General features: G+C 50.4%; 1 protein-coding gene across 1 annotated transcript; it reads right to left on the bottom strand.

Moving 5' to 3' along the window:
- Positions 1-1,824: 1,824 nt before the first annotated feature.
- Positions 1,825-25,298, bottom strand: Lbp (lipopolysaccharide binding protein). Its single transcript, XM_052723747.1, is given in 16 exon segments — positions 1,825-2,211; positions 5,690-5,766; positions 6,552-6,615; positions 7,766-7,808; positions 8,253-8,320; positions 9,311-9,478; positions 11,533-11,592; positions 12,048-12,224; positions 12,710-12,801; positions 15,590-15,653; positions 18,890-18,953; positions 19,518-19,594; positions 19,596-19,674; positions 21,271-21,399; positions 22,350-22,464; positions 25,008-25,298. Coding segments are annotated over 16 exon segments (1,446 nt in total). The 5' UTR covers positions 25,132-25,298; the 3' UTR covers positions 1,825-2,166.
- Between the last annotated feature and the right edge of the window lie 682 nt (positions 25,299-25,980).

The following is a 25,980-nucleotide window of genomic DNA, read 5'->3' as shown; positions in this document are numbered from 1 at the left end:
TTCTCTCTGCCTGCCAGCCCCGCCTGTCCTTTCTCCTGCCTTGCTATTGGCCATTTCTTTATTAGACCATCAGGTGTTTAGACAGCACAGTAACACAGCTTCACAGAGTTAAACAAATGCAACATAAACAAAAGTAACACACCCTAAAATAATATTCTACTACATTAGGCCACTTTCCTTTCCATAAGGACACAGTTATACTTCATATGGTAGAAATAGTTCATACACACCATTAAGTGTTTGCTTGTTCTGAGTTAAGCTCCAGCCAGGGTGGCATTTCGAGGGATGCTGGATTGATTATGGCAGACACTTAACCAAACTCAGCATGGTTACGAGTGTCTGAACACTCTGCTCTCTCCTTGAAGCCCCTACGGCAAGCACCCACAGAAAAAGGGATGTGGCCAAGGTCCAGCCTTGGAGACCACAGTTGGGGCTGAACAACCGATACTAGCTAAGGCTAGACCAGTGTGTGTGTGAGGGCAATAAAAAGGGTCAGCCAGAGACATAATGAGGGAGAAGTTGTAGAGATAAGAGAGGCACGACACCATGACTCTCGGGGACTCAGCTGACCACCTGACCAGAGGGGCGACACTCAGCTCTGAGATGACCGGCTGCCTTTGCTTCCTGTTCCTGTGTGACCTGCTGACTGGAGATGGAATGCAAAGGAGTTTATTTCTCCTACAAAGTACCTGCCACCTTCTTGGGTCACCAGCCCCCCTGAATACAGTGCAGCTTGAAGACTCAATTCCTGTGTCTGCTCACTGGTGCTAGAGGTGGCAGGCAGCAGGAATTCCAGAATTCTGGTCAGTCTTATACAGATATGACCTAATGATGTGACCATGCAGCCCTAGGATGTGACTCCTGTCACCATTATCGTCATACAAATAGTACGAGGAGGGAGTGACCTGCCCAGGGCCATAGGCAGAAGCCTGGGCCCCTCCCACTCTTCCCAGGGGTGGCAAAGAGGGAGGAGAAGACGCGTGTCACCCTGCCACCAGTCTCAGAGCTCATCTCTGTCATACACGGAGTAAATGGGTCTATTCCCCATGAGTTATCTGCTAGCCAGCAGCGCTATCCATCTGCTCATTAAGACAATTAACAAAAAACAACTCCAGTGAGCCTTCTGACTCCCAGCCTGGGGGCCTAACCATATAACGTGGGAATGACTCTTTATTAAGTCTGATCAAAGGCTTATTGTTCGGTAGTTAGAAATCATGGCCTCTCCTCGAAGGCATGTGGCTTGTGAACAATAGTCAGATGAGCTTTTGATTTGGGTCCAGCCAAAACCTTCCTCGGATCCCTCTCTTCCTCACTTGCACGATGGGGACAGCAGTGAAGGGCTGTGATTTTGCTTTGGCTCTGGGTCTGTTGTTGTGGCAAGCAGGAAGCAAGAAAGTGGTGTCTGTGGGAATGAGGCTGGGAGCCTAGACAGGACAGGGGCTTTTGTGCTGGACACCAGACCAAGTGTGGGCAAGGGGGCGTGTGGAGTCCTCCACTCTCTTGTTGAGACTCTTATAGCAGGGACATCAACAGGAGAGAGACAGAAGCCAAGGTCTAGCCTTGGAGACCACAGCTGGAGCCGAGCATCAAAGACTGGCTGAGTTGCCGGGCGGTGGTGGCGCACGCCTTTAATCCCAGTACTCGGGAGGCAGAGCCAGGAGGATCTCTGTGAGTTCGAGGCCAGCCTGGGCTACCAAGCGAGTCCCAGGAAAGGCGCAAAGCTACACAGAGAAACCCTGTCTCGAAAAACCAAAAAAAAAAAAAAGACTGGCTGAGACCAGACCGGAGGCGAGGAGGAAGCAATAAAGAGATTCAGCTGGAATGTCATGTCATTCTATAAATATTTATTGAGGACCTACTAAGTGCCAGCACTCTGCCAGATACCAAATGATGAATTCAAAACCACAGTGTCTGCTCTTAACCACAGTGCCTGCTTTTAAAGCTCTTCCAGGTCAGTGTGGGGAGAGGACCCTTCCTGGAAGAGAGAGTCAAGTCCAGACTAAGAGGGTGCATATGGTGAAGAAGAGACCTGTGGGGACAGGGTCTACCGGAGCCAGGAACAGAAACATCTCTGTGTTTGGGGACTCTCCAGAGATGTGCTGCCCATCTGGAATTGCAGATGACAGGTCCAGCTGTGGTCTCCTGGGTCCATCTTTCTTCTTGTCCTCAGACTCTTATGTACTGGACATTGGCACCCAAGTATAGGAAGTCCTAGGAAAAAACAGTCAAGAGATGCTTCTGAGTCAGGCATTGTGATATGCACTTGCAGGCCCAGCCCTTGGGAGACTGAGGCAAGAGCATCACGAATTTGAGAGGCCAGACCTTGTTAAGAGAGAGAGGGAGGGAGAGAGGGAGAGAGGGAAAGAGGGAGGGGAGACAGACAGACGACAGACAGACAGAGAATATGAATCCATTACTCCAAAAAGGTAGCTCTGCTGTAAAGAACACAAGCTCCACTAGAAATAAGAGTCAGGTCAGTGTGTAAATCTCCAGCTTCGGTTCCCAGGCTCCCTACCATAGCCTTTGCCAGCTCCCTTCTTCCAGATGGGTCCCTATCTGTCATGTCCCAAGCTGCAGCTTGCTGGCAGGCCCTCATAAATGTCCTTTGTATCATCTAAATTTCCTCTCCTTGGCAAAGGACATGAATTCGTGAGCTCCTGGGCTTCACTTTCTTGTTGTTCTTAAGTTTGCATCATCTGGATGGGGTGGGAACTCAGCCCTCAAGGCCAGCTCGGACTCTTTTCCACAGTGATTCACCATGGTCTTTGGTGGTCAAAGGGCCATAGTTGATCTCAAATTTTTTTTTTTGTTTGTTTTGTTTTGTTTTTCAAGACAGGGTTTCTCTGTGCAGTTTTGGTGCCTGTCCTGGATCTCACTCTGTAGACCAGGCTGGCCTTGAACTCACAGAAATCCGCCTACCTCTGCCTCCCGAGTGCTGGGATTAAAGGTATGCACCACCACCGCCTGGCTTTTGATCTCAAAATTCTAATGAATATGATAATGTGTGATAACTCTGATAGTCTCTTCCCAGGTGTCAGACGTAAATGAAAAGCTTCCGTTCTTGGCCCCTGACTCTCACAAAAACTCAAGGAAGTTTGAGCTATACCCCATGTACAGGGGAGAGAACTGGGGACCAGCTGTGAATGGTCACCTAGCCTTTATTCTGAGCATTGATCAGATGGATTTTGACCGCGGACCATAGCATCTCCAGTGAGGTTCACACATCTGCCAGCCCCATTATCTCATCTTGGAGATGCTGCTTAGAGAGGTAACCGGGACTCGGTGCAGATGGACCACAGAAATGGGTCATCACAATAATAGTCAGGAGAGTGAAAAGCAGGTATATTTCTTGCTGTATTGATGGAGTCAGTCACCATCCTTGTGTCGAATGGGACTGTATCCAACTATCTATCACTGGGCTGGAGAAGCTAGATAAGAGAAGGAACAAGCCCGAGGAATGACCTTTTTTTTAAGGAAAAGAAATGAATCTCGATACTAGGCAGGAAGCTGTCAGAGATGAGGTCACTGAGGAAAACTGCAGACACATCCTGGTAGCTGTGTCTCCTGATGGTTAGGCTGCCCTCTGCAGTTAGGTTGTTTTCTGTGTCAGAAACTGAGGCCCCAGGGTATCTTCTCAGACAAGTGCACTAATGAAGGGTCTGTATCACGTACTAACCCAAGATGAGTCTGTTATCACTTGGTTTTGCCTCCCCCTTTGGTGAGGATCTTGGGAAGAAATGCCCTAAAATGGAGATCTGGTCCACCATGATTTGGGAGGGAGAAAGGTTTACCTTAGTCTAGGAATATGTCACCTATTTCATATTTATAAAAGCTTTCAAAGGCCAGGCGGTGGTGGCGCACGCCTTTAATCCCAGCACTTGGGAGGCAGAGCCAGGCGGATCTCTGTGAGTTCAAGGCTAGCCTGGACTACCAAGTGAGTTCCAGGAAAGGCGCAAAGCTACACAGAGAAACTCTGTCTCAAAAAACCAAAATAAATAAATAAATAAATAAATAAATAAATAAATAAATAAATAAATAAATAATAAAAAAAAAGCTTTCAAATCCACAAAGTAGGTTCTCCTGGTAGCTGGGTACCTTGGGGAAGCCCACTTCAGTTTCCTTGGAGTGTTTATCTAGCCTTTTAAATCACATTGACATCTATCTATCTATCTATCTATCTATCTATCTATCTATCTATCATCTACTTATTTATTTAGTGTGTGTGTGTGTGTGTGTGTGTGTGTGTGTGAGCACCCACATGTGACACGTACACACACCTCATGGTGCATGCCTGGAGGTCAGAGGACAACTTGTGGGAATTGATGGGAGTCAGTTGTCTCTTTCTATCATGTGGGTCCTGGGGATCCAACTCAGGTCATCAGACTTGGGGGCAAGTACCTTCACCCCCTGACCCATCTCGCCAGCCCCTACTAAATAAACTTCTCCTTGAACTCTCTGTCTCTTGACCGAATTCAAACCGCTCCGAACTGAGAGACCCCTGGACCAACACGAGAGCTAAACTGCCCGTGTCTGAAACAAAAATTAAGAAAACCTTAGGGAAAGAAAAAAACAAACAAACCCTAAACCCCCAGGGTCCTGGAGACAGGTCTACCAAATTCCAAACGTGCATGTGGGTGGCAATGGGCCTGCCTTCAGACAATGAAAAACAATGTGTATAAGCTATACCATTGTTTAAAATAGGGTGCTCTCAGCTGCATTTGGGGTACAACTCTTCCACTTACGAATCAAGATGGGGACTGAGGCTGTGGCTCAGTGTTGGAGTGTTTCTCAGCACGTGTGAAACCCAGGACAGCAGAAAATTAAACAAACAAAAACCAAACCAACCTGGGGAATCATAAAACTTACCAGTGACCTTGAAACATGACCTGTTGGCAAGGCTGGGATTTTCAAAATGAGCCTTTTGGGGCCTCGGGCTGTGTCAAATACCTCCTGCCCAATAGTGACAAAATCTGTGTGTTTTATTATTAATTGTGTGTATGCATATATAATTAATATGTTTATTATGTCTGGCACCTGGGAAGTGACTATACAATTTATCATACATTATCATGTTTATTAGAATTTGGAGGTCAACTATGGCCATCTGACTGCTAAAGACCGTGGTGGATCCCGGGGGAAGAACTGAACTTGACCCAGTTCCTACCCGTCTAGATGATGGAAACGTAAGAACAGCAAGAAAGGGAAGCCCAGGAGCGCTTTGTGTCCTCTGTCAAGAAGAAAAATTTAGGTGGTACAAAGGACATTCATGAGGCTGCCAGGAAGCTGCAGTGTGTGCATGCATCTGTGTGTGAGTTTGTGCATGTGAGCCCAGGTACCCACATAGACCAGAGGTATCAGATCCCCTGGAGCTGGAATTACATTACAGGCAGCTAGCTGTGAGTCACCCATTATGGGGGCTGGAAACAGTCTATGGTCCTCTGAAGGAGCAAAACTTGCTCTCAACCCTGAGCCATCTGTACTGTCCCGGACCCCAACCTTGGCTTCAGCCTCATATAACTTCTAAAAGACACTCAGATGGCTTCCTGGCATATTTTAACTCAGGGGGACACTGTGTCCTCATGAGTCTTCCCAGCTGCAGGACTGAACTGGGCCCGACCTCTGAGTGGTAGCTTCCAGACCTGGTAGGCTGCCCAGCTCCCACCCCTCACACCCCCAGAGTCCCACTGACCTTGTGGATCTGGAGGTCAAGGTCGTGGAGCTGAATATTCCTTGGAAGAGGGAGGGGGAAGCCCTTGGCCAGCTCACCTGTGGGTTGACAACACCATTGAAGAGATGTGTTGATAACTGACATCAACAGACAAATTTTTACCAAAGGCTCAGCACTCTACATACGCTTGATGCAGTGTGCTCCCCTTCAGTGATTGCCTAAGATTGTGAGGTAGGTGTTATCACTATTCCCATTTTACAGATATGGAAACTGAGGCACAGAGTGACCAAGTAACTTGTTCTAGGTTCCAAAGCAAGAAAACTGTAGATTTGAACCCAGAATGGCTAGCAGGGTACCTAAGCCACCAGACATGGTCTGATGGAGGAAGTGGCAGGTATGGGGTAGCAGAAGAGTGTGATGAGCAGCGGGGAGCCCTCTGGCCTCCACCACCTGCTTCCTGTTGTAGCCTGCTGAAGCTGTATGTCACAGAACTGGCCTTGGGTCTTACAACAATTTATCTGACTATGGAGTTGGGCAGTTGACTAGAAAATACACATTCAAGGTGGTTGCCTTGTCCACTATGACCCAATCCCTGGTCTTTCACCTGTCACCTCTGGAAGTATGGGCATTTCCGGAAGTCTCTCCTTCCCCATAGGAGTTAACTGTGAGTCAAAGAACTGTCTCAATCCCAAATCCCCACTGGGGCCCTGGAAGAACATGAGGCTGCCTTTAATATTCCATCCCACAGCAGCCATCAAAGCTCTGACAAGTGACTTCTCAGGTCACTCAGCTCTCAGGAGTCCCTGGCTTCCAATCCATGGCAAAGACTCTCCCCAGAAGTGGTGTCTACTCCAGACCTGGGAAGTCCTAGAGCCATTCTTACCATTGACATCAGGGTAGAGGGTGTTAAGAAGGTAGTAGTTGAGGAATGCCTGAAACAGGTTCACCTGGGGGAGAAAAGGTGCACAGTGACCACGCTGCCATTTTGTGCCCCAAATAAACAGTTACATGTAGTTTACCTCAGCTCATGTGGTAATGGTGGAGCTGACTACAAATCTTTGCTCCTTTAATCCCAGTACTTGGGAGGCAGAGGCAGGTGGATCTATGAGTTCGAGGCCAGCCTGGTCTACAAGTGAGTTCCAGGACAACCAGGGCTACATAGTGAGACCCTGTCTCTAAATAAAACAAAACCCACAACTAACCTTAAACTAATGAGAGCTAGTTTAGGAAATTTTTTTCTCCAGAAAAATTAAACTACAGGAGATTCTCGGGTTTGCTACCCATGGAAAGCACCTGAATGAAGCCAAGATGGATGAAATTAGACCTGAGGGATGGGCAGAGGCTCTTGATGCACAGACCTGAGCTCCTGGATCCAGCTCTACTTGAAATGCTCACCCTTAGTTCTTATGCTGGTAGTTGTCTTGTGTGTGTGTGCATGCAGGTGTGCGTGCATGTTTGTATGGGTAAGTACATGTGTGTGGGTGTGTGCATGTGTGTGCATGCGTGTGTGTGTGTGTGTGTGTGTGTGTGTGTGTGTGTGTGTGTGTGTGTGTGTGTGCTTATGAAGGACAGAGGTCAGCTTCAGATGTCATGCCTCAGGAGCCATCTACCTTATTTTCTGAGCCAGGCTCTCTTACTGGTCCTGGGGCTCACTGATTAGGCTGGCCTCTGGGCTCCAGGGGTCCACCTGTTCCTCCCTAGCACTGCAATTACCATGCTTGGCTTTTTACTTGTGTGTTGGGGATTTGAACTTAGGTCCTCATAAATGGCAAGCACTTTGCCAACTGAGCCATCTCTCAAGCCTTGCGTTTTATTTTTAGTTACATGACCCTCTGAATCCCACCTCTCTGCTCAAGACAGTCTGAGGTGGATTTCTTTTCATTGCAGTTAAAAATAATTCTGACCAACAGCTAGTCTTATATTGGGACATAATTATTCATTGACCCTGTATTGCATTCTTGAGAGGTTCGACAGGGGCCCGGGCAGAGATCTGCTCTTCTATTCCCATTCCTATTCTGGGTGCCATGGCAACGGCTTCAAAAACATCCGCAATTAACTGGCATCTTAATCATGTCGTAACTAAGGACAGTGACTCACGTTGAATATGCCGACTTTGGACTCTATCAGTTTCACTTGTGCCCTGTAAGAAAGCAGAATCACGGGGGTAGGCCTCATGGGGCGGGGAGTTGAAGTGGGTCCCCAGAGAGGAGGAGGGGCAGGAAAAACAGACACAGTGATGTTGGGAAGACCAGCGGCGACTGGGCAAGTGTCAAAGAGCATTTAGCGCTCCAGTAAGTCAATACAGCTGAGAGCTGAAATTCACAGACTAAAAGCATAGCAAAAGCAGTGTGAGTTATTCAGTCATTTGAAATTTGTGGGAAAGTACAGCAAAAGAATTAAACCAACCGGAGTAAGTAATATTTATATTTTCAACCCAAATGGCAGGCCCTCAACATTGACAGGAGTGTCACTTCCCGCCCCTCCCCCAATCACAGAGTCCAGATGGAGCCTGGCTGGGCACCCACGCATAGCTCCCCGCCCCGCCCCCCGCGCTGTGCCGCCCACCCCTGTAGAGGATACTTACTTCTCTGGATGCAGCATCCCGGTGACCTTGCTGTTGTTGAAGGTCAATGAGGCAAACACATTAGCGACCTGGAAGAGGCAGTAGAAAGAAACAAGCTTTAATGATGGTGGTTGTCATGCTAGGGATGAGGGCAGGAATTTTCCCACTGGACTCAATGTGTTGATCAGTTAGGGACTGAACTTGGACACGAACAGCTTTACTTGAATTTGCTGAGGGTCACAGCATTTAAACTTTGAGCAGGGTACCAAGAGAAAACCTGGAATTTGCATCCCTAGTCAGCTGTTAGAGGTCATGGCTAGGTACCCCCAGGGCTCAGCTCTAATAATGATAGTGATGAGTTCTATTTCATTTAAAAACAATTTGATATCATCAGTAACACTCCAAAAGGCAGACACACGCTCTGAAAGGAACTGCCCTTCAGCACTTTGGCCTTGTTGAGTTGAAGCCTGAAACAAGACAGCAAATTCTTCATCCAGTGCACAGGGTCCCCCAAAGGATTCTGAAATCCATGCCCATTAGCCAGGAGCCATCCAGAAAGGAAAAACACTCTTGGTATTTAATTTAGAAAGAATTTATTACAAGGGAATGGTTATGTGGGTGAAGGACCCTTAAGAGGCAAAAAAAAAAAAAAAAAAAAAAAAAAGGTGTGGAAGGGGGCGTCAGAACTTTGTGAAAGCAGGAAGCCAATGCTGCTATTGGCCGATAAAGCTGGAAATCAAAATGCAAGGGAGCTTGGGAAATGTAGTCTTCAGGATCGGCTACATTGCAGAGGCACCAGGACAAAGACCCTCCCCACCACAGCCCTGACTTGGAGGGAGACATGTACATTATTAAATAAATCTTCAAATAGCTACACAAATGCCTGGGCAACAAACACCATGAAGAGAATTAACAGAGTGCTACAGATTTAAAAAAATGCAAATGATAAGACAGATTGGTGGAAAGAAGAAGCAAGAGAGCCCTTTCCGGGGTTGTAATACATCAGTTGAAACCTGAGGAGAATGAGGAGCAAAACGCTTATGAAGAGGAACAGCCTTTGCAAAGGCTTTGAACCTTACCACACCAAGCCGGAAGATAGGCTCTCGGGTGGAGCTGGGCAGGAGCACGAAGCCTTCAATCTCCATTTGAGGGGCCAAGGATAGATTCCCAGGACTGACATGCAGGAGCGGGGTAGAGACCACTGTTCCTTGGAGCTCCAAGTTCATGTCGGGGTACCTTCTGGTTATCTGGGGTAGAATGTGGACATTACGTCGGAAGAAGGAAATAGGTCTACAGAGTCTAGAGGGGGAACAAAGGGGACACTTTGGGTCTGGTTCTACTTTCCACAAGATGTGCTGTACCCTGTGCCTTCTTAACAGCAGAGGAACATCTGCCCGAGTAGACACCTCACCCCCACCCTCCCTGGCCAGTAGGGAAAGGGTGCACCGTAGCATCTGTGTTAGCTCTCAGAAACCAAACCTGACCAGATCTCATCATTCCAAGGGAGCTCAACATTTTATTGAATTATGGTGGCCATAGAATTTAATCTGGGACAAGACTGGGGAGGGCGGAGTTGGTGGAAGAACAAACTCCCATGAGCCTTTGGTTCTATAAGAGCAGATCCATCTGTTACTGTCGGGGAATTTGGGAGCTGGAGGAGGTGGGGCTGCTAGTCATTGAGGACACAGCAGGGGGCCACTTTGATGGGTGATTATGGTGATGACAAGAAGGAGGTAGGTCAGTCAGGAACCAAGGGGTGCTGGAGCCAGGGTGTCACCAAGGATGCTTCGGAACTAGCTGGGACAACTCGGTGACTTTGAGGAGGGCCAGGGCCTGACAATGCAGGACTTGGACATTCAATTCCTTCTTAAATTTTAATTTGTTTTTAGATTTATTTATTCTATTTTATGTCTACGAGTATTTTGCCTGCATGTATGTCTGATGCCCAGAGGTCAGAAGAGGGCATCAGATCCCTTGGAACTGGAGTTGTGGATGATTGGGAGCCACCATGTGGGTGCTGGGAACTGAATACTATCTTCTGTAAGAACAACAGCTGCTCTTCTCAGCTGAGTCATCTCTCCAAAGCAAACATTTAAATTCTTTCTTACCCTTTTAATTCCTTTCTGTATAGTACCAAGCCTTCTGCAAGGCATGGTTGGTAAAGTTGAGCGAGGAACCAGTGGGAATCTGGGGGACCAACTGAAACAACATACAGAAAGGTCTGGGGGCGGGGCACAGAACCACAGGGATATTCACTGTGATGCTGGAGTCACCAATGGCTGCAAACAACCCATGAGTCCTATGGAGACTATACCCACACAAGAGCAGGTTGTCTCACTGTGACCAAAAGGGGAAGGAAGCCACTTAACTTCCAGTATGGAGGGTTTCCCACAGACAGGAAGGTCGGAGAGTGCAGAATACCACACCCGTTTGTGCAAAAGAACCTGGGGGAATGCACACTGCCTCCTGCAGAGACTATGAGAGAGGGGTTGGGGGGGCACTGGAGAGAGGGCTGAGTGGTTAAGAGCATATTTGCTTCTTGCAGAGGACCCGGGTTCAAGTCTTAGTACATGCAAAGGGGCCTCACGACCTGTGGGATCTGACACCCTCTTCTGGAATCTGACACTATTGGGAACCTGGAAGCCTTTTCATGGGAAGTGGGTCCCAGGGGCCAGCAGGGGCCAGGACTACTTCCTTCCATCACTTTTATATCTCTGGAATGGTGAGATATGAGAACTTCTTTTCCATTTGGAAAAAATCTCAGTACTAGGTGTAGTTGGTGCACAGCTGTAGTTCCAAGTTCTTGGGAAGCTGAGGCAGGAGGATTGTAAGTTCAAAGCCAGCCTGGGCTACATATGAGATCCTGTGTTAGAAAACTGAAGGCTGGGTTGTAACTCAGAGGTAGTGAGCTTTTGTAGCAGATGTGTACCCCAGGTCCCATTCCCAGCCCCTCAAATGTTGAAAGAGCCCCCCATAAACAAGCTGAGCATGCCTGGCTCCTGGTAAGCCCTCTCTGGTTGCTAGGTGTTATTAATTAGGTGCCCTTCCCAACATTCCCTTGGAGTCCAAAACATCAAAACCAGACCAGAAAACCTGAGGAAGGCTGATTAGGGGAGCTTAGGCCCACGCTGCAAGGACTCTGAACGGAGCCCTCAGGCCTGCAGTTCCCAGGCCTTCCCCAGGGTCTCCTCACAGCCCTCTGATTCTGGGTCAAGTGGAGAGGGTCACAGAGGTTCTAGAGAGAAACCTTGGCAAACGGGTGGGCTCAAGCTGCGCCCATGGAGGGTGGAAGGAGCTTTACCTGGGGAGTGAAGGGGCGGAAGGCCTTGGTGTTCAGCCGGATGTTGGAGTCAGGTGGTAACTGCAGGAAGAAGACAGGGGGCTTTAGGGTGCTTATTAGAGGAGAATTGTGGAGACGGACGGGTCAGTCACTTCTCGTTGCTGTAACACAATACTTGACCAAAGCGACTGTAACACAATACTTGACCAAAGCGACTTGAAGAAGGATCATTTTGGCTCACAGTTCAAGAGTATAGCCCATCACGGCAGGAGCTTGAGGCAGCTGGACACGCTGCCCCCATAGTCAGGAAGCAGAGAGTGGCCCTGGCTCAGCTCACTCTCTCCTTCCTGTTCAGCCGGGAGCTCAGCCTACAGAATGGTGCTGCCCACAGGTGGCTGCGCCTTCCCACCTCAGTTAACCTAATCTGTATAACCCCTCACAGAGATGTCCAGGGATTTGTCTGTCTTCTTGGTGATTCTAGAAGGAAGGATGAGCAGTGCTGTCCCTGGGGAGCACGGCGAAGCCCACGTTCTCACCATGTCATCTGTGATGGAGAAGTTCAGGTACCCAGCCTGGTGATAAACCCGGCTGGCTGTGTTGAAGGCCTGATCTGAGATGGCAAAGTAGACCATTAGTTTACTGTCTTCAGGTAGGTTCATCGTCGGAGTAGGGGAGGCAGGCGAGGACTGGCGATTCCGATTAAAAATTTCACCCTGGAGAGAGAAATGGGGACAGTCGGATTGTTTGAAGTCTATCCCATGTCTAGCCATGGAGCTCAGGGGTTACCTACGACGGCTGATGATTGGCTCTGACCAGAAACACCGTCCTTAACTGCCCCTTTAATGATGAAGTCCTTTGGGCAAATTGGTGTCGCTTATGGCATAAGGGGCTTAGAAGCTTTGCTTTATGGAAACAGCAGGATGTGTGCTGGCCAGCCCCTCTGCTCCACCCAGTTCTGATGCCCTCCCCCAGCAGGGCGGGCAAGGTCCTGGAGAAGTTGGGGAGAGCAAGTGGGAGTTTTGAGGCTGAGGGTGGTGTAGAGACACTGTGTGACTCCCACTTCTGGGGATACTACCCGCCACTTCATAACTCTGGGCCCTAGGCAGAGCAAGAACCCCTAAAAATGAGAACAGCCCTGAAGTTAGGGAGCAGAGTGGGCTGACTGTCCTGTGGCTAGCTCCCATTCTTGCACCCTCACCTTAAACATCACATCTAGCACCTGGGCCTTTGCGCGGGGAGCCTCCACCAAGCTGTAGTCAATGCCCAGGACATCGTCAATCTCCGCTGTAACTGTAAGTTAGAGCAGGAACAGAGTGAGGGGCTACAGCAGGGCCAGGGGTGGCCTGCAGCAAGTAAAGAGAGGGTGAGCCCTAACTGCTCCTCTAAATACCCTCAACCTGGGGGCTGCAGACTCAGTGGTTAAGAGTGCATCTTGGTCTTCTGGAGGACCAGATTTCAATGCCCAGCACCCAGGTCAGGCAGCTCACAACCATCTCTGTACCTCCAGCTCCAGGAGGACCTGGTGCTTCTAGCCTTCCAGGGCATCTGAACTCATGTGTACATACCCACACACATACACACAAATACATGTAATATAAAAATAATAAAAACAAGGCCGGGCGGTGGTGGCGCACGCCTTTAATCCCAGCACTCGGGAGGCAGAGGCAGGCGGATCTCTGTGAGTTCGAGGCCAGTCTGGGCTACCAAGTGAGTTCCAGGAGAGGCGCAAAGCTACACAGAGAAACCCTGTCTCGAAAAACCAAAAAAAAAAATAAATAATAATAATAATAAAAACAAAACCTTAAAAGACCCTCCACTCACCCATCCCATCCATCCCAGTTCCCAGGCCATACCTCTCCAACAAAGGGACATGGTAGACTTTTCCAGTCCCATGGTGGAGAAGCTGTGGTGAGGGCGTGAAGTTCAGCCTAAGGCCTAAGCAGTTTCCAGAGTTGGGTGGTTACAGCCAGCCAGAGGGACACACACACATACACACACACACACACACATACCCTTCATGCTAAGCAAAATGACCAGGACATCCAGGTATCTCCCAAGGGCCTTGTGGGAATATCCCTTCCCTGTCCTTGGTTAAGGGACTGTTCCATGACCCACACACAGTCAGATGTGCCAGCCCCAGTCTCAGCTTCAGTTGAAGGCGTGTTAGCAAGTGCCACTCAGGGGCCTGGGAGCCTCATCATAGAATGCACAGACCCTTTGTCAAGTGCAAACTTTCCATATACATCCTAGAACTTGGACTCCAAACATGGCTGCTCCTCAGATGCACTCTTGAATGTGGACAAGAAATGAATGCAGGGCACTCCCTGCTGCCTTGTGGCCATTGCAAAAAATAGCAAAACTAGGCATCTCTGGTACCAGGGAGTGGTACTATTTGAAAGGATTAGGAGATGTGGCCATTTTGGAGGAAGTGTGTCACTGGGGGTGGGCTTTGAGGTTTCAAAAACCCATGTCAGGCCCAGGTTCTCTCTCTCTCCGCCTATGAATCAGGATATAGCTCTCAGCTACTCCAGCACCTGTCTGTGAACCACCATGCTTCCTGCCATGAAGATAATGGACTAAGCTTCTGAAACTGTATTCAAGCCCCAATTAAATGCCTTCTTTTATAAGAGTGGCCTTGGTCATGGTATCTCTTCACAGCAATAGAACAGTGACCAAGACAATGTTCATCAGTGGAACCTTCTAAATACCTGAGGACACCCTCAGTGGAATACTACACAACTGTTAAAAATCGTGGGGCTGCCTCAAGCGCTCTGGAAACCCTTTGGCAGGATACAGTTCTGAGCACCTGAGCTTGTGACATCATTCACAGGTCTATACCCTAAAACCTGAAGCCACAGATCCTAGAACATTCAATGCAGCCCAGCCCAGAACAGTCTGTAACAAAAAACTACCCAATGAGCCTTCAACAGCATAGTGGGAAAACGGATGGAGGGACAGCTGTGTCCCCAGCAAGGGGAATACCCGAACATCCCTGGGCAGCATGTGGCTTTCTTTTAAAGAAAGACTTGGAAGGTCTCAGAAGACAGTGAGGTTCACTCATGTACCGTGCAGAGCTGGGACAGGCAGGGGCAGTGCTGACAGCTGCTGAGTAGTGACTGAAGGGGACCTTCTAGGTCAGGAGGCTGGCTACGTTTAGGATTTGAGCATTTTCCTCCATCAATGCATGTTGCTTTGAAGTAGGGTTTGTTTTTGAGACAATCTCATGGAGCCTGGACTGGCCTGTCGTTCACTATGTACTGGAGGCTAGCCTTGAACTCCTGGTCCTCCTGACACTATCTCCCAAGGGCAGGGATTACAGAAGTGAGATACCATGTCCAGCAATAAAAAGTCATTCGCTGACACTCCTTCACCTGAGGCCCAGGCTGACCCAGCTGACTATGTGTGGGACCTGGAACATTCTCCCAATCAGGGCTGTGGAGGAGGGGCGTTCCAGTGTGGGACATGCTTGGCCTTCCTGGGTATGGGCTCCCCATGAAGCTTCAGGCTGCCAGAACTAGTCTGTGTTTGTCTCTCTGTCTCCCTGAACCTACATATACTGACACAGAAGTTTCTCCAAGTCTCAGGAATTTCAAGATCAGAATAATATCTATATTGTGTATACGGAGAAGTAAACATTCACAGTCAGGCAACACACATATACTCAGGCCCAAGAGAACATACACCTGTGGGCTTATGTGTCATTATATTTTTGTTTGTTTTGTTTTGTTTTTTTTCCAAACAGGGTTTCTCTATGTAGCTCTGGCTGTCCTGGAACTTGCTTTGTAGACCAGGCTGGCCTCGAACTCACAGAGATCCGACTGCCTCTGCCTCCCAAGTGCTGGGTTTGAAGGTGTGTGCTACCACCACCCGGTGTGTCATTATGTTTTGACATGAAAAGAAATTATGTGAAAAGATCCACCCAAGATCAAGGCTACCTCTTGGCAGAAAAGCTGAGGAGAAAAGAGGATTGTAAATCACTCTCTCTACTCTTTTGTCTCTGAATATTTGATAGGATTCAAATATGGGCTTATGAAAAATGAAGAGAAACAGAGTCTCCAGGGGCACGTGGGTGTCCTACCTGGCAGAGTTTGGAGATAAGGCTGCAGGTCGGAGGTCACGGACTCCTGGATCAGCTCACAAACCTGAGAAGAACAGGAAGGGAAGGCTGGTGAGTCCACACCTATGCAAGCCCTCAGTGACATTTGCTCAGTGGTCATCGACCTGTAATATCCATAAATGCTTAGCATATACCAGGTGCCACCAAAGCGCAAGTGATAAAACAAAAAATATCATGTCAGCCCTGACATGGACTCCAACAGGGTCTGAGCGGGCTGTTCAGAGCTGGCTGGATGTCTGCAAACAGAAAGGTACTGGTGGGAATTGGTGCATGAAACCCCACCATTACGGGCTTCTTAGGGCAAGCCTGGGCTGCCGGAGCTCAGAGCTGAACAGCTGACCCTGTCTAAGCAGGCATAGAGGTCCTGCAGTTGTCAACTACTGGCTGTCACTGGGTGGTGGCGACTTGGGCCGCCCCTGCTCCCTGGGTACCCATAGGAAACCCAGTGGTCGTGCCTATGAATCACTTACATGCAATTTATTGCCACCAGTGGGGCTGTGAGCGTCTCAAGAGCAGTAAATAAATGTCTTCAAACCTGTTTGCTGTCCTGGATGCTGTGATCACTTGAGTTATTTATTATATAAGCCAACAAAATATGACCAAGAAGAAATGTTTTCAAGAAAACCAGAGATAAATACTCTGAAAGGCGAGGTGCCAGCCATGCGGTTCCCTCTGGACAACGAAGAAGCCAGGAGGAGGAGAAGCGTACTAAAAACAGAGCTGGCGCCTGGTGAGGCGGCCAGCGGGTAAACAAACTTGGGCCCAATCCCGACATCCTGAGTTTGATACCTAGGACCCGCAGAGTGGAAGGAGAGGCTATCTCCCACAGGTTGCGTCTGGCTTTTATACGAGTGCCACGGCACACGTGGTACTCCTCCCACAAATAGCAAGTAAATAAATAAATGTCACCACCATGCAAGCGAATTCTTCATGTGCAACTGGTTGCGACAAGCTGATCCCACAGGTGAGAAAGACCAGGTGCTGTGTCTGCCGGGAGCCCATCTCAAAGAACAGCTCTGTGTCCTGTGCCAGTTCCCCTTGACCTACACCTGAGTCCATGCGTGCGTAGTTTCTTTGTGTATGTGTGCACAGGAGACTGGGAACTTTCAACAGCATTTCTCCGCTTTCTTCTGTGGGTGTTGTATGTTGCGTGCATGTGTGCACGTATGCGCACATGTGTGCAGGAGCACTCACCTGTGCATGCAGAGGAAGCCAGGGGTCGACTTTGAGTGTCTTTCCCTCTCTCTCTCCACCTCAGGTTTTGAATCTTGACTGCTCTCTCTCTGAGCCTGGAGCTCACTATTCAGCTGGACTAGATGGCCAGCGAGCCCCTGGGACCTGCCTGTCTGTGACCCTGTAGCACTCGGTTACAGATGCGCCACGCTGCTGGTTTCCCATGAGGCTGGACATCTAAACTCAAGGCCCCGAGGCCTGCACAGTGAGCACTTTCCCCACTGAGCCATCTCTGCCCTGCTCCCCTCCATTTTGGCAGATTCTTCCTGTGTACCCCAGGCTGGCCTCAAACTTGAGATCCTCCTGCCTCAGTATCCCGAGTGCTGGGATTGCGGCTGTGTGCCACCGTGTCCTTTTTGATTTGTGAGTTACTGCCGATTGCAATGTATCCATGTGTGCAGTGAAAGGGAGAGACATGGAAACTCTCTCCTGCTGCAGTCACAGGTGGCTTCTCCGAAGAGGACAGCCAGGTCTGACGCACATTTAAGGACAATGGTTCCAGAGGGCTGTCAGTCAGGTGGTAGGCAGTGGGGAAGGCCATGGGGACTGGGCGGGCAAGGGTAATAGCTCATCCTTTCTTTGCAGCTGGGAGAGAATGTCATCTGTGAGATGCCATGGAAGGGATGGTAGTCTGGAAGATATGGGGTGCAGCTGCGGAGCCCAGAGAGGCTGCCAGCCCCACCTAGGGTTGCCCCTTCCCTGGAAAGACAACATCCCACCAAATTCCCCAAATCCTGAGCCTGGGCACCCTGTTATTTCAGAGACCTAATGCTTGTGGAGGGGAAATGGCGTCCTCCATTCCAGATGCCTAGTAGGGCCTTCTGGAGGCATGGGAGAAGTATGGCGGCTAAGGGTGCTGTGAGGAGGAGGAAGCCCTCCCTCTAGATTTAAATCCTCATCAGTAGCCACTGGCCCTGCGACCTCTGCATCTCTGGGGTTCTGGCTGCTTGCTCACAGGACCTGAGCCCAACCGCTTCCTAGGTGTTTGGGGGTACAGGGCAACAAGACAGCATGTCTTCCAGAGCATGCCTTCTTAGCCTCACTGATTCAGAAAGCGCATTCTACCCTGAGCAGCAAAGAGTGAGTCCTGTAGCAGCCAGAGACAAGAGCTTGCCGGAAAGAGATGCCTGAAGACTCATAGAGAGCAGGGCCAAGCGGGATCTTCAACCCTTCCTAGACACTCAGCTCTCCTAAGGCCTTTGGCATCTGGCCCCAGTGCTGGGACAGTCCCCATCCTAGTCTGACCAGGTAGCACTGGTTAGTTTACTACACACACTCTTCTGGGCCTCCCCAGTCTCTCCTTCAAAGTCTGAGGTCAATCCCAGTTTGGTGTTGATGTTTATAACCCCAGGAACATCTTGGCTTGAGGCCAGCCTGAGCTATATAGTAAGACTCTGTCTCAAAACATGAAAAGAGCTGGACGGTGGTGGCACATGCCTTTAATCCCAGCACTTGGGAGGCAGAGCCAGCAGGAGCTCTGTGAGTTCGGGGCCAGCCTGGTCTACAGAGAGAGATCCAGGACAGGCATCAAAACTACACAGAGAAATCCTGTCTTGAAAAACAAAACAAGAACAACAACAAAAAAAACCCCAAAAAACATAAAAAGAAAAACTGAGGCCAAGATTATGCCTTAGCTCATTATTCCTGGCCAAAGCACAGGACCACAAAACAGCAGCTGTTCTTTATAAATAAGAATAGTATATTCTGCACTAATTATGTTAATTGAGCAAAACAATAATTATACCACTGTATTTTGTGATAAAATTATAGCAACGTATATTGTTATAAGATATATTGCTAATCATTATCAGAAGCAGCAGCAGGGAGTGTAAGTCACTTTGGTGATATGTCATGGGTTCGAGGCTGGCAGGTTTATCAAGTTCACCTTGACCCCGGGACCACAGTGTGTGTGTGTGTGTGTGTGTGTGTGTGTGTGTGTGTGTGTGTGTGTGTGTAACAGGCCTCTGCAGCCTGTCCAGAGACAGCAGCCTGTGGAGAGATCCACCCGAGCCCCCTGGCCTTAATTACCTTCTTCTCCAATACTTTTCGGAGCTTGGATTCGATCTGGTTGTGGAAGAGATTCAGCAGCCACCTGGGCAGGGGACACAGAATACAGTCAGTTGTCTGCCACTGGGTACAGGGACAGTGGGGATGGAGAAAGCCAGGCCCTGCCACCTGGAGATGGAGAGATGGCTCAGTGGTCAAGAGCACATACTGCTCCTCCAAAGGATCCAAGTTTGGTTTCTCAGCGCCCACATCAGGGGTCTCACAATAGCCTTGCCATGGCCAGTATGGCTGGCTCCAGCCTCCTGCCATATCTGAGAGAACATGCGATTTGGGGCTGGAACTAGAGTCTGGTTTTCTAGCCAGGGGAACTGAGATTGGGAGGCAAAAACCTAAACATAGACTTGAACTTTGCCCAAAGCCACATGTTCCTCCACTACCCAAAGCTTCCTCCCCGACAAGGTCCCCTAAGTCTGTTGGCTTGTGGAAATGGTACCTCAGCACTTCTGCCTGGGTCTGTACCTGTCTGTCCCAACAGGGTCCTCGAGGGATGGTCTCTAGTGTCTGTGGGGCGCTAAGCATTCCACCCAGATCTGGACACTTATCAGAGCCCACTGAGGACCATACCCAGGGGGTCCCTGTGGTGACTCACCCCACCTTTCCTGATATGTCCACATTCACATCATAGATGCGGCTGCTGCACCTGGAGGCGGTGATTGTGGGCCGCCCCAGGGGGATCGCTGCCCAAGAGGAGGTCCACTGAGATGGTGATACCCTTGACATCCAGGTCAAAGGAGCCCTGAAGTTTCCTGGAGGTCAGAGGAACAGTTATTCATTGTGGCTACGATCTGCTGCCATTGGAGCATAAACAGGAACCTGGATTCTTATTCAAAGCGAGTGGACATGAGCAAAGATTTATGACTTAATCACAAATAAGAAAAAAAGATTGATATGAGCAGACACGGAGGCTCATTCCTTAATCCACACAATGAACAAAGGAATAAGAAAGGGAGAAAGCAATGAAAAGAAACTCAAGCTCTGCGCAGCTCTAACACAGGAAAAGTTATGGAAAATGAACCTACAACAAAGCCAGTTTCCACCCAAAGTTGAGTAAGAATTAGTAAGATTTGTGCGTCCCCATCCCCCCGCCCCCACTTACACCAAATCTGTAAATGTGGCCATTTAACTCTTCTGGTGGGGCTCTGTTTATACTTTGCAAAAACACATGGCTGGAAGCTGCCACCAGGCTGAGACTGGTCCTGGGCTGAATTGTGTCCCCAAATGCACAGGTTAAAGCCCTGCCCCCAGTACTCCTTGGTGGTCACACCACATGGAGACAGACGTGTTGGTGTGATTAACAGAGGCAAAGAAGGCAGGTCCTCACAGGACAGTGGTTCTCAGCCTTCCTAATGCTGCGACCATTAATACAGTTCTTCATGCTGTGGTGACCCCCAACCATAAATTGTTTTTGTTGCTACTTTATAACTGTAATTTTGCTACTGTTATGAATTGGAATATAAACATCTGTGTTTTCCACTGGTCTTAGGTGACCCCTGTGAAAGGGTCATTGGATCCCAAAAGGGTTGCAACCCATGGGTTGAGAACCACTATCACAGGAGGTCAGGATGTAGGAAGGGAGAAACCCGTGTTGTCAAGAGCCCACATGGGAGTGTGGTAAACACTGGCCATCTGCGAGCTGAGGAGAGAGGCCCCGTGGGAAGCCAGGCCTGCTGCCTCCTTGACCTTGGCCTTCTGACCTCTAGAGGCCTTAAATCACCTGTGTGTGTTTTGTGGGGCTGCCCCATCCAGGGGCTGGAACTGAATAGTCCTTGATGCAGGGCAGAAGAAGGAAGGGTGAGCAGGCTGAGCTGGGGACTTCTGGGTATCTCTCACAGTCTCCAGCATCCTGTTCATGAGCTCCAACTGTCCCTAAGCTTACTCCTCCCATTCTGTGCCTCCTTCTGAGGGAGGGGACATGTGGAAGGCCACTTCCCGAGGACAGCCCTAGATTATGGGAGGTCCTGGCCTTGGGGTCTAGATCTGTGGGAAACAAACAGGGAATAGGGCATGTGGTCTTGCTTAGTCCAATCAGAACCCTTAGGAGAAGCAGGCCTGGAGAGAGAGAGAAAGAGAGAGAGAGAGAAAGAGAGAGAGAGAGAGAGAGAGAGAGAGAGACAGAGAGAGAGAGAGAGAGAGACAGAGAGAGAGAGAGAGAGAGACAGAGAGAGAGAGAGAGAGAGAGAGAGAGAGAGAGAGAGAGAGAGAGAGAGAGAGAGAAAGCGAGCACGAGCGCACATGGACTCTGGTCCACACCGGTCTGCCCATCATGTGGTCTTTCCGAAGACCCAGGAAGAAGGAATGAAGGCTAAGACCACAGACCCGGGGGCAGATGGGACTTAACTTACAGGAAGGACTTGCGTGCCTTCCACTTGCCTTTGACCTCAATGGAAGAGTCGGAGATGTCGAGACTCAGGCCCTGGCCTGGGAGTGGCTTCAAGGAGGAGCCACGCAGTTCACAGTTCTGGACCTTCAGGCTGCAGGGAGACAGGAGGGAGGCATCAGGCTGGTGTCAGGACATGGCTGGCCCATGAACCACGCTTCCTCCTTCGCAGCCTTGCCTGGGACAGCACCAGGCATGCTTCAGACAACCCTCCTGATGTCACCGGGGTCCCTGAAGCAGCCCGGTGCTGCTTTGCCCTTTTTTACAATAGAGTAGCTACATTCTGAGGAAAGGGTTCAATGGGTCCAGGCACACAGGATTGGGCCCCGTGAACCTCGGGGCTGGTGACAGTATCCTGGGGTGGGCAGATACTCTCCATCAGATGGCAGATCCTTCTTCCACCCCTGCCCTCCTCATGCCCAGGAAGGGGACCAGATTTAAGAAAGCCTGAGATAGCCCTCAGAGAAGACTGGAAGGGGCCAAGGCTATCCATGGGAAACAATAGGTCCATTCCTTTTGGGGTGGAGGTGTTGGAGGAGCTTGGTACACAATAAGTGCTTAATAAATGTGCACTAACAAAAAGAATAAAAGAAAGGAACACCAAGCAAGAGGGCGTTCATAGGCTGCAGGCCTGACTGCTCTTTCCGCTCTCCATCTTTTATGCCTCTTTAAAAAAGAAAAAACAGGAGGCACTTACATCTAGTAAAGCCTTAAAGACTCAGCCCGGGTGCCCCCTCCTCTGGGAAGCCTTCCCTCACTGCTCCATCCACAAAAGGCAATGTTAGTGGTCAGGATACTTTATTTTAAGTTCTAAGCCTAGCTTCCCTTCCAGGCTACTTGACTGGCGGGATCCTGAATTAGCCCTCTAAGGGAGAGAGAGCACAGCAGCTCCACTGCAGATGAGGAAACTGAGGCTCAGGCCACACACTCAGCAGGCATTAACACTGCTGCATGTTGAATGCAGAGACCCAGCTCCCTCCAAGAAGCCCCCTCTGCACCCCCATTGCATGACCCAAGAGGCTCCCGGGACCACTCCCCAGTCACCTATGAAACTCGTAATGCCCACGGCCCACAGGCTTGATCTTGAAGTCCCCGGTGAAGTCGGGCAGTGTGATCTTCTGCAGCTCTCTCTGCAGAGCCAACACCCCCTCCTTGGCCGCTGCAGACAAGGAAAAGCTGGGGTCAGCCTGGTCACCCTGGCCCCATTCCTGTTCTCTAAATTCTTCAGTGGCTCCCACCTTCCCTGGATAGAGAGGCCGGTGTCCTTGCTGACATACAGCACAGGCTGCCCAGCCCACCAGAGCCAGGCAGCATGGAGCCAGGAGAGCGCCTCAACATCATGCAGTTGTTAGGCTTGTGCCCATTTTACAGAAGAGAATGGAGAGGTCTTTACCAACAACACGACCAGGAAAGGAGTGCTGCCCGCCTGGGGTGTGGCAAACACTGCCAGAATTCCAGGGCTACAATCCTGGCCATGATGTCTTTCTAACCGAGTGGCTTTAGCAAGTCCCCAGACTTCACTTTCTCTATCCCTCAGTGACAACAATGACACCCTCCTCATGGGCGTGATGGAGCCCGGAATGTCACACCAGTGCAGCCTAACCAAACTCAGAACACTGGGCACACAGTGGCACATGCCACCAAACTCAGAGCACTGGGCACACACATGCCACCAACCCCAGAGCACTGGGCACACACATGTCACCAACCCCAGAGCACTGGGCACACACATGTCACCAACCCCAGAGCACCGGGCACACACATGTCACCAACCCCAGAGCACTGGGCACACACATGGCACCAACCCCAGAGCACTGGGCACACACATGGCACCAACCCCAGAGCACTGGGCACACACATGGCACCAACCCCAGAGCACTGGGCACACACATGGCACTAACCCCAGAGCACTGGGCGCACACATGGCACTAACCCCAGAGCACTGGGCACACATATGGCACTAACCCAGAGCACTGGGCACACACATGTCACCAACCCCAGAGCACTGGGCACACACATGGCACTAACCCCAGAGCACTGGGTGCACACATGGCACTAACCCCAGAGCACTGGGCGCACACATGGCACTAACCCCAGAGCACTGGGCACACACATGTCACCAACCCCAGAGCACTGGACACACACACGGCACTAAGCCCAGAGCACTGGGCGCACACATGTCATCAACCCCAGAGCACTGGGCACACACATGGCACTAAGCCCAGAGCACTGGGCGCACACATGTCACCAACCCCAGAGCACTGGGCACACATATGGCACTAACCCCAGAGCACTGGGTGCACACATGGCACTAACCCCAGAGCACTGGGCGCACACATGGCACCAACCCCAGAGCACTGGGCACACATATGGCACTAACCCCAGAGCACTGGGCACACACATGGCACCAACCCCAGAGCACTGGGCACACACATATGGCACTAACCCCAGAGCAATGGGGTTTCCAAACAAACGCAGTTAGCGGCCCTACTGTGCCTCTGACAGGAATAGAATCTAGGTGGCTGCCCCCAGCCGGGCTGGGCACACAGGTCACTAGAGGCTTCTCTTTCACCTCTTTCAATGTGACCTCTTCTTTAGGGTGTGTGCAGCAGGAGCCCTCTGGCAGATTGCCACCCTTTGTCCCTGGCTAGTTCTCATAGCCTTTTCTACTTTACCTCCTCCTGGAAGCCCTCCCTGATTTTACCCTGTCCACAGCCTGTCTTAGATCCCAACATCCCCATCCACCTGAGGGAATGTTATGACCTCCAGAAAGAAGGCAGTGGAGGCTCTTCAGATGTGACATGTCTGGGCTGTACAAGCACCCCAGCTCCCTCATTCCTCGGACACAATAATTCTGTGGCATCATCTCAACATCTTGTCAAAAAGTCTTCCCCAGGTTTTAAAGTTGGGTCAAGCCTGGTGGTGCAGAACTGTAACCCAGGTTACTTTGGGAGGCTGAGGCAGGACTATCGGGACACGTTCAAGTCCCGCCTGACCTACAGAGTGAGTTCAAAGCCAGCCTGGGTAACTCAGTGAGTTGCTATCCAAAATTCAAAACTGAAAAAGAGAAGATGTGGTGGTCGAGTACCTGCCTAGCATGTGCAAGGCCCTGGGTTCGATTCCCAGTACTGCAATAAATAATTGGGGAAAAAAAGCCAGGAGTAAGATGAGCATAGGCAACCGAGGAGTGCTCATCTTGAAGGTACCAATCAGTACATTTTAAAGTTTGATAAGCCACGTGACCAGCACGCAGATCCCGATGTGGCACACCCCATCCTCCAGCCAGCCTCCCTTCGTCCCTCCCAGTCTCTAACTGCTTCCAGCTGTGACTTGTGGGTTTTAGGTCACGTTTGAAACACCACCAAGACTCTTCCTGAGGGAACCGTCCCAGGCCCCTCCCTGCTGTTCCCCAAGCTCTCTCCTCTGCCTTCTAGTCCTAGCTCATCTGCCTCTGCTACCTGCCTTTCTCTCAGCCACCTCCTGCTTCAGCTACCCAAACCTTCCTCCCTGCCTGGGTGCAGAAATCAGATAACACAAGTCAAGTGTGCTGAGGTCACACCGCTGGGGAGTGACCGGGCCAGAATCGCAGCTATCACCACATGACCCACGTAGCAGCCTCCCTACCAAAGGTACAACGTCCTCCATGTCCTGGCTATGCCAGGTGTCGGGTCTCCTAGGCCAGCCTGCAGTGCGGCTTCTTACCGTACTCCAGGCCCTTGTCGGTGATCCGGGCCACCAGGGCGGGGTTGGCACCTCCAGTCCCGGGTGTGGACAAGAGCAGCAGCCCCAGCAGTGTCGAGAGCAGAGGGACAGTCCCAGCATCCATCCTGGACCCTCGGTGGGTGAGTGGGAGCTGTGTCAACGTGGGCTAGCTCTGGTGCCCTTAAGTAGCCAAGGCCCAGGGTTAGGGGCGGTTCTTGAGGGAGGGCGGGCTCCCGCAAGCGCAAGCGGGAAAGGGAGGCCCGTGGACTGGAACCTGCTTGCGACACTACTGGGGTCACTGTTGTTACCACTGCGCAGGTTGGGAGGGTGGGCCCGGCCCCAGGGGGTAAGCCCCGCCCACACTCCCTGGAGGTTCTGCCTTGCCTCAGCCAATCTTTTGACCACTCTGCTGGGAAGGCCTGGTGTCTCCGGCAGGAAACTGAGGCTCACTCAGGGTCACAGCCCAGGCCCATGAAAGCTGGAAGGGATAATAGGTGTGGCTCGGTCTGGACTCTGCTTTTTTTCAACTCTGTTTGTTGAAATAACCACTTCTGCTTCCAGCCTTGCTGTGGCATAATTGTCCGGACGGCAGCTTGGCAAATCTTCAAACGTTAATTTCCAGCATCAAGCCAAACCAAACACCACCCAAAAGCTCTCAGAACAGCCTTGTGCCCCTGACCCCAGCAATCTTCCTTCTGGGACTTGCTGTGCATAGCTCAGTCAGTGTGCAAATGTGTCAGCTGCAGCGGCGCTGTGTGACCCAGGCGGAGCAGTGAGCCCCAGCTAAGGTGTCAGGGAAGAGGGGACTGCTCACGTGCATTTTAACTCGGGGGGGGGGTCCTTTCAAGCGAGATTGTAATGGCACCACTCCTCTAAGAGCTGGACTTGGCAGCTCATCCCTACTTTCCCCTTTTTTACACTTTGTAAGGATCGTACGTCCTCCCTGTTTCCTGGCATTCTAGAAAATTCTTCA

Source organism: Peromyscus californicus, unplaced genomic scaffold (genome assembly GCF_007827085.1).
Source record: "Peromyscus californicus insignis strain IS unplaced genomic scaffold, ASM782708v3 Scaffold_7__1_contigs__length_154581171, whole genome shotgun sequence".
Lineage (NCBI taxonomy): Eukaryota > Metazoa > Chordata > Mammalia > Rodentia > Cricetidae > Peromyscus > Peromyscus californicus.
This window is presented reverse-complemented; position numbering and strand designations above follow the sequence as displayed.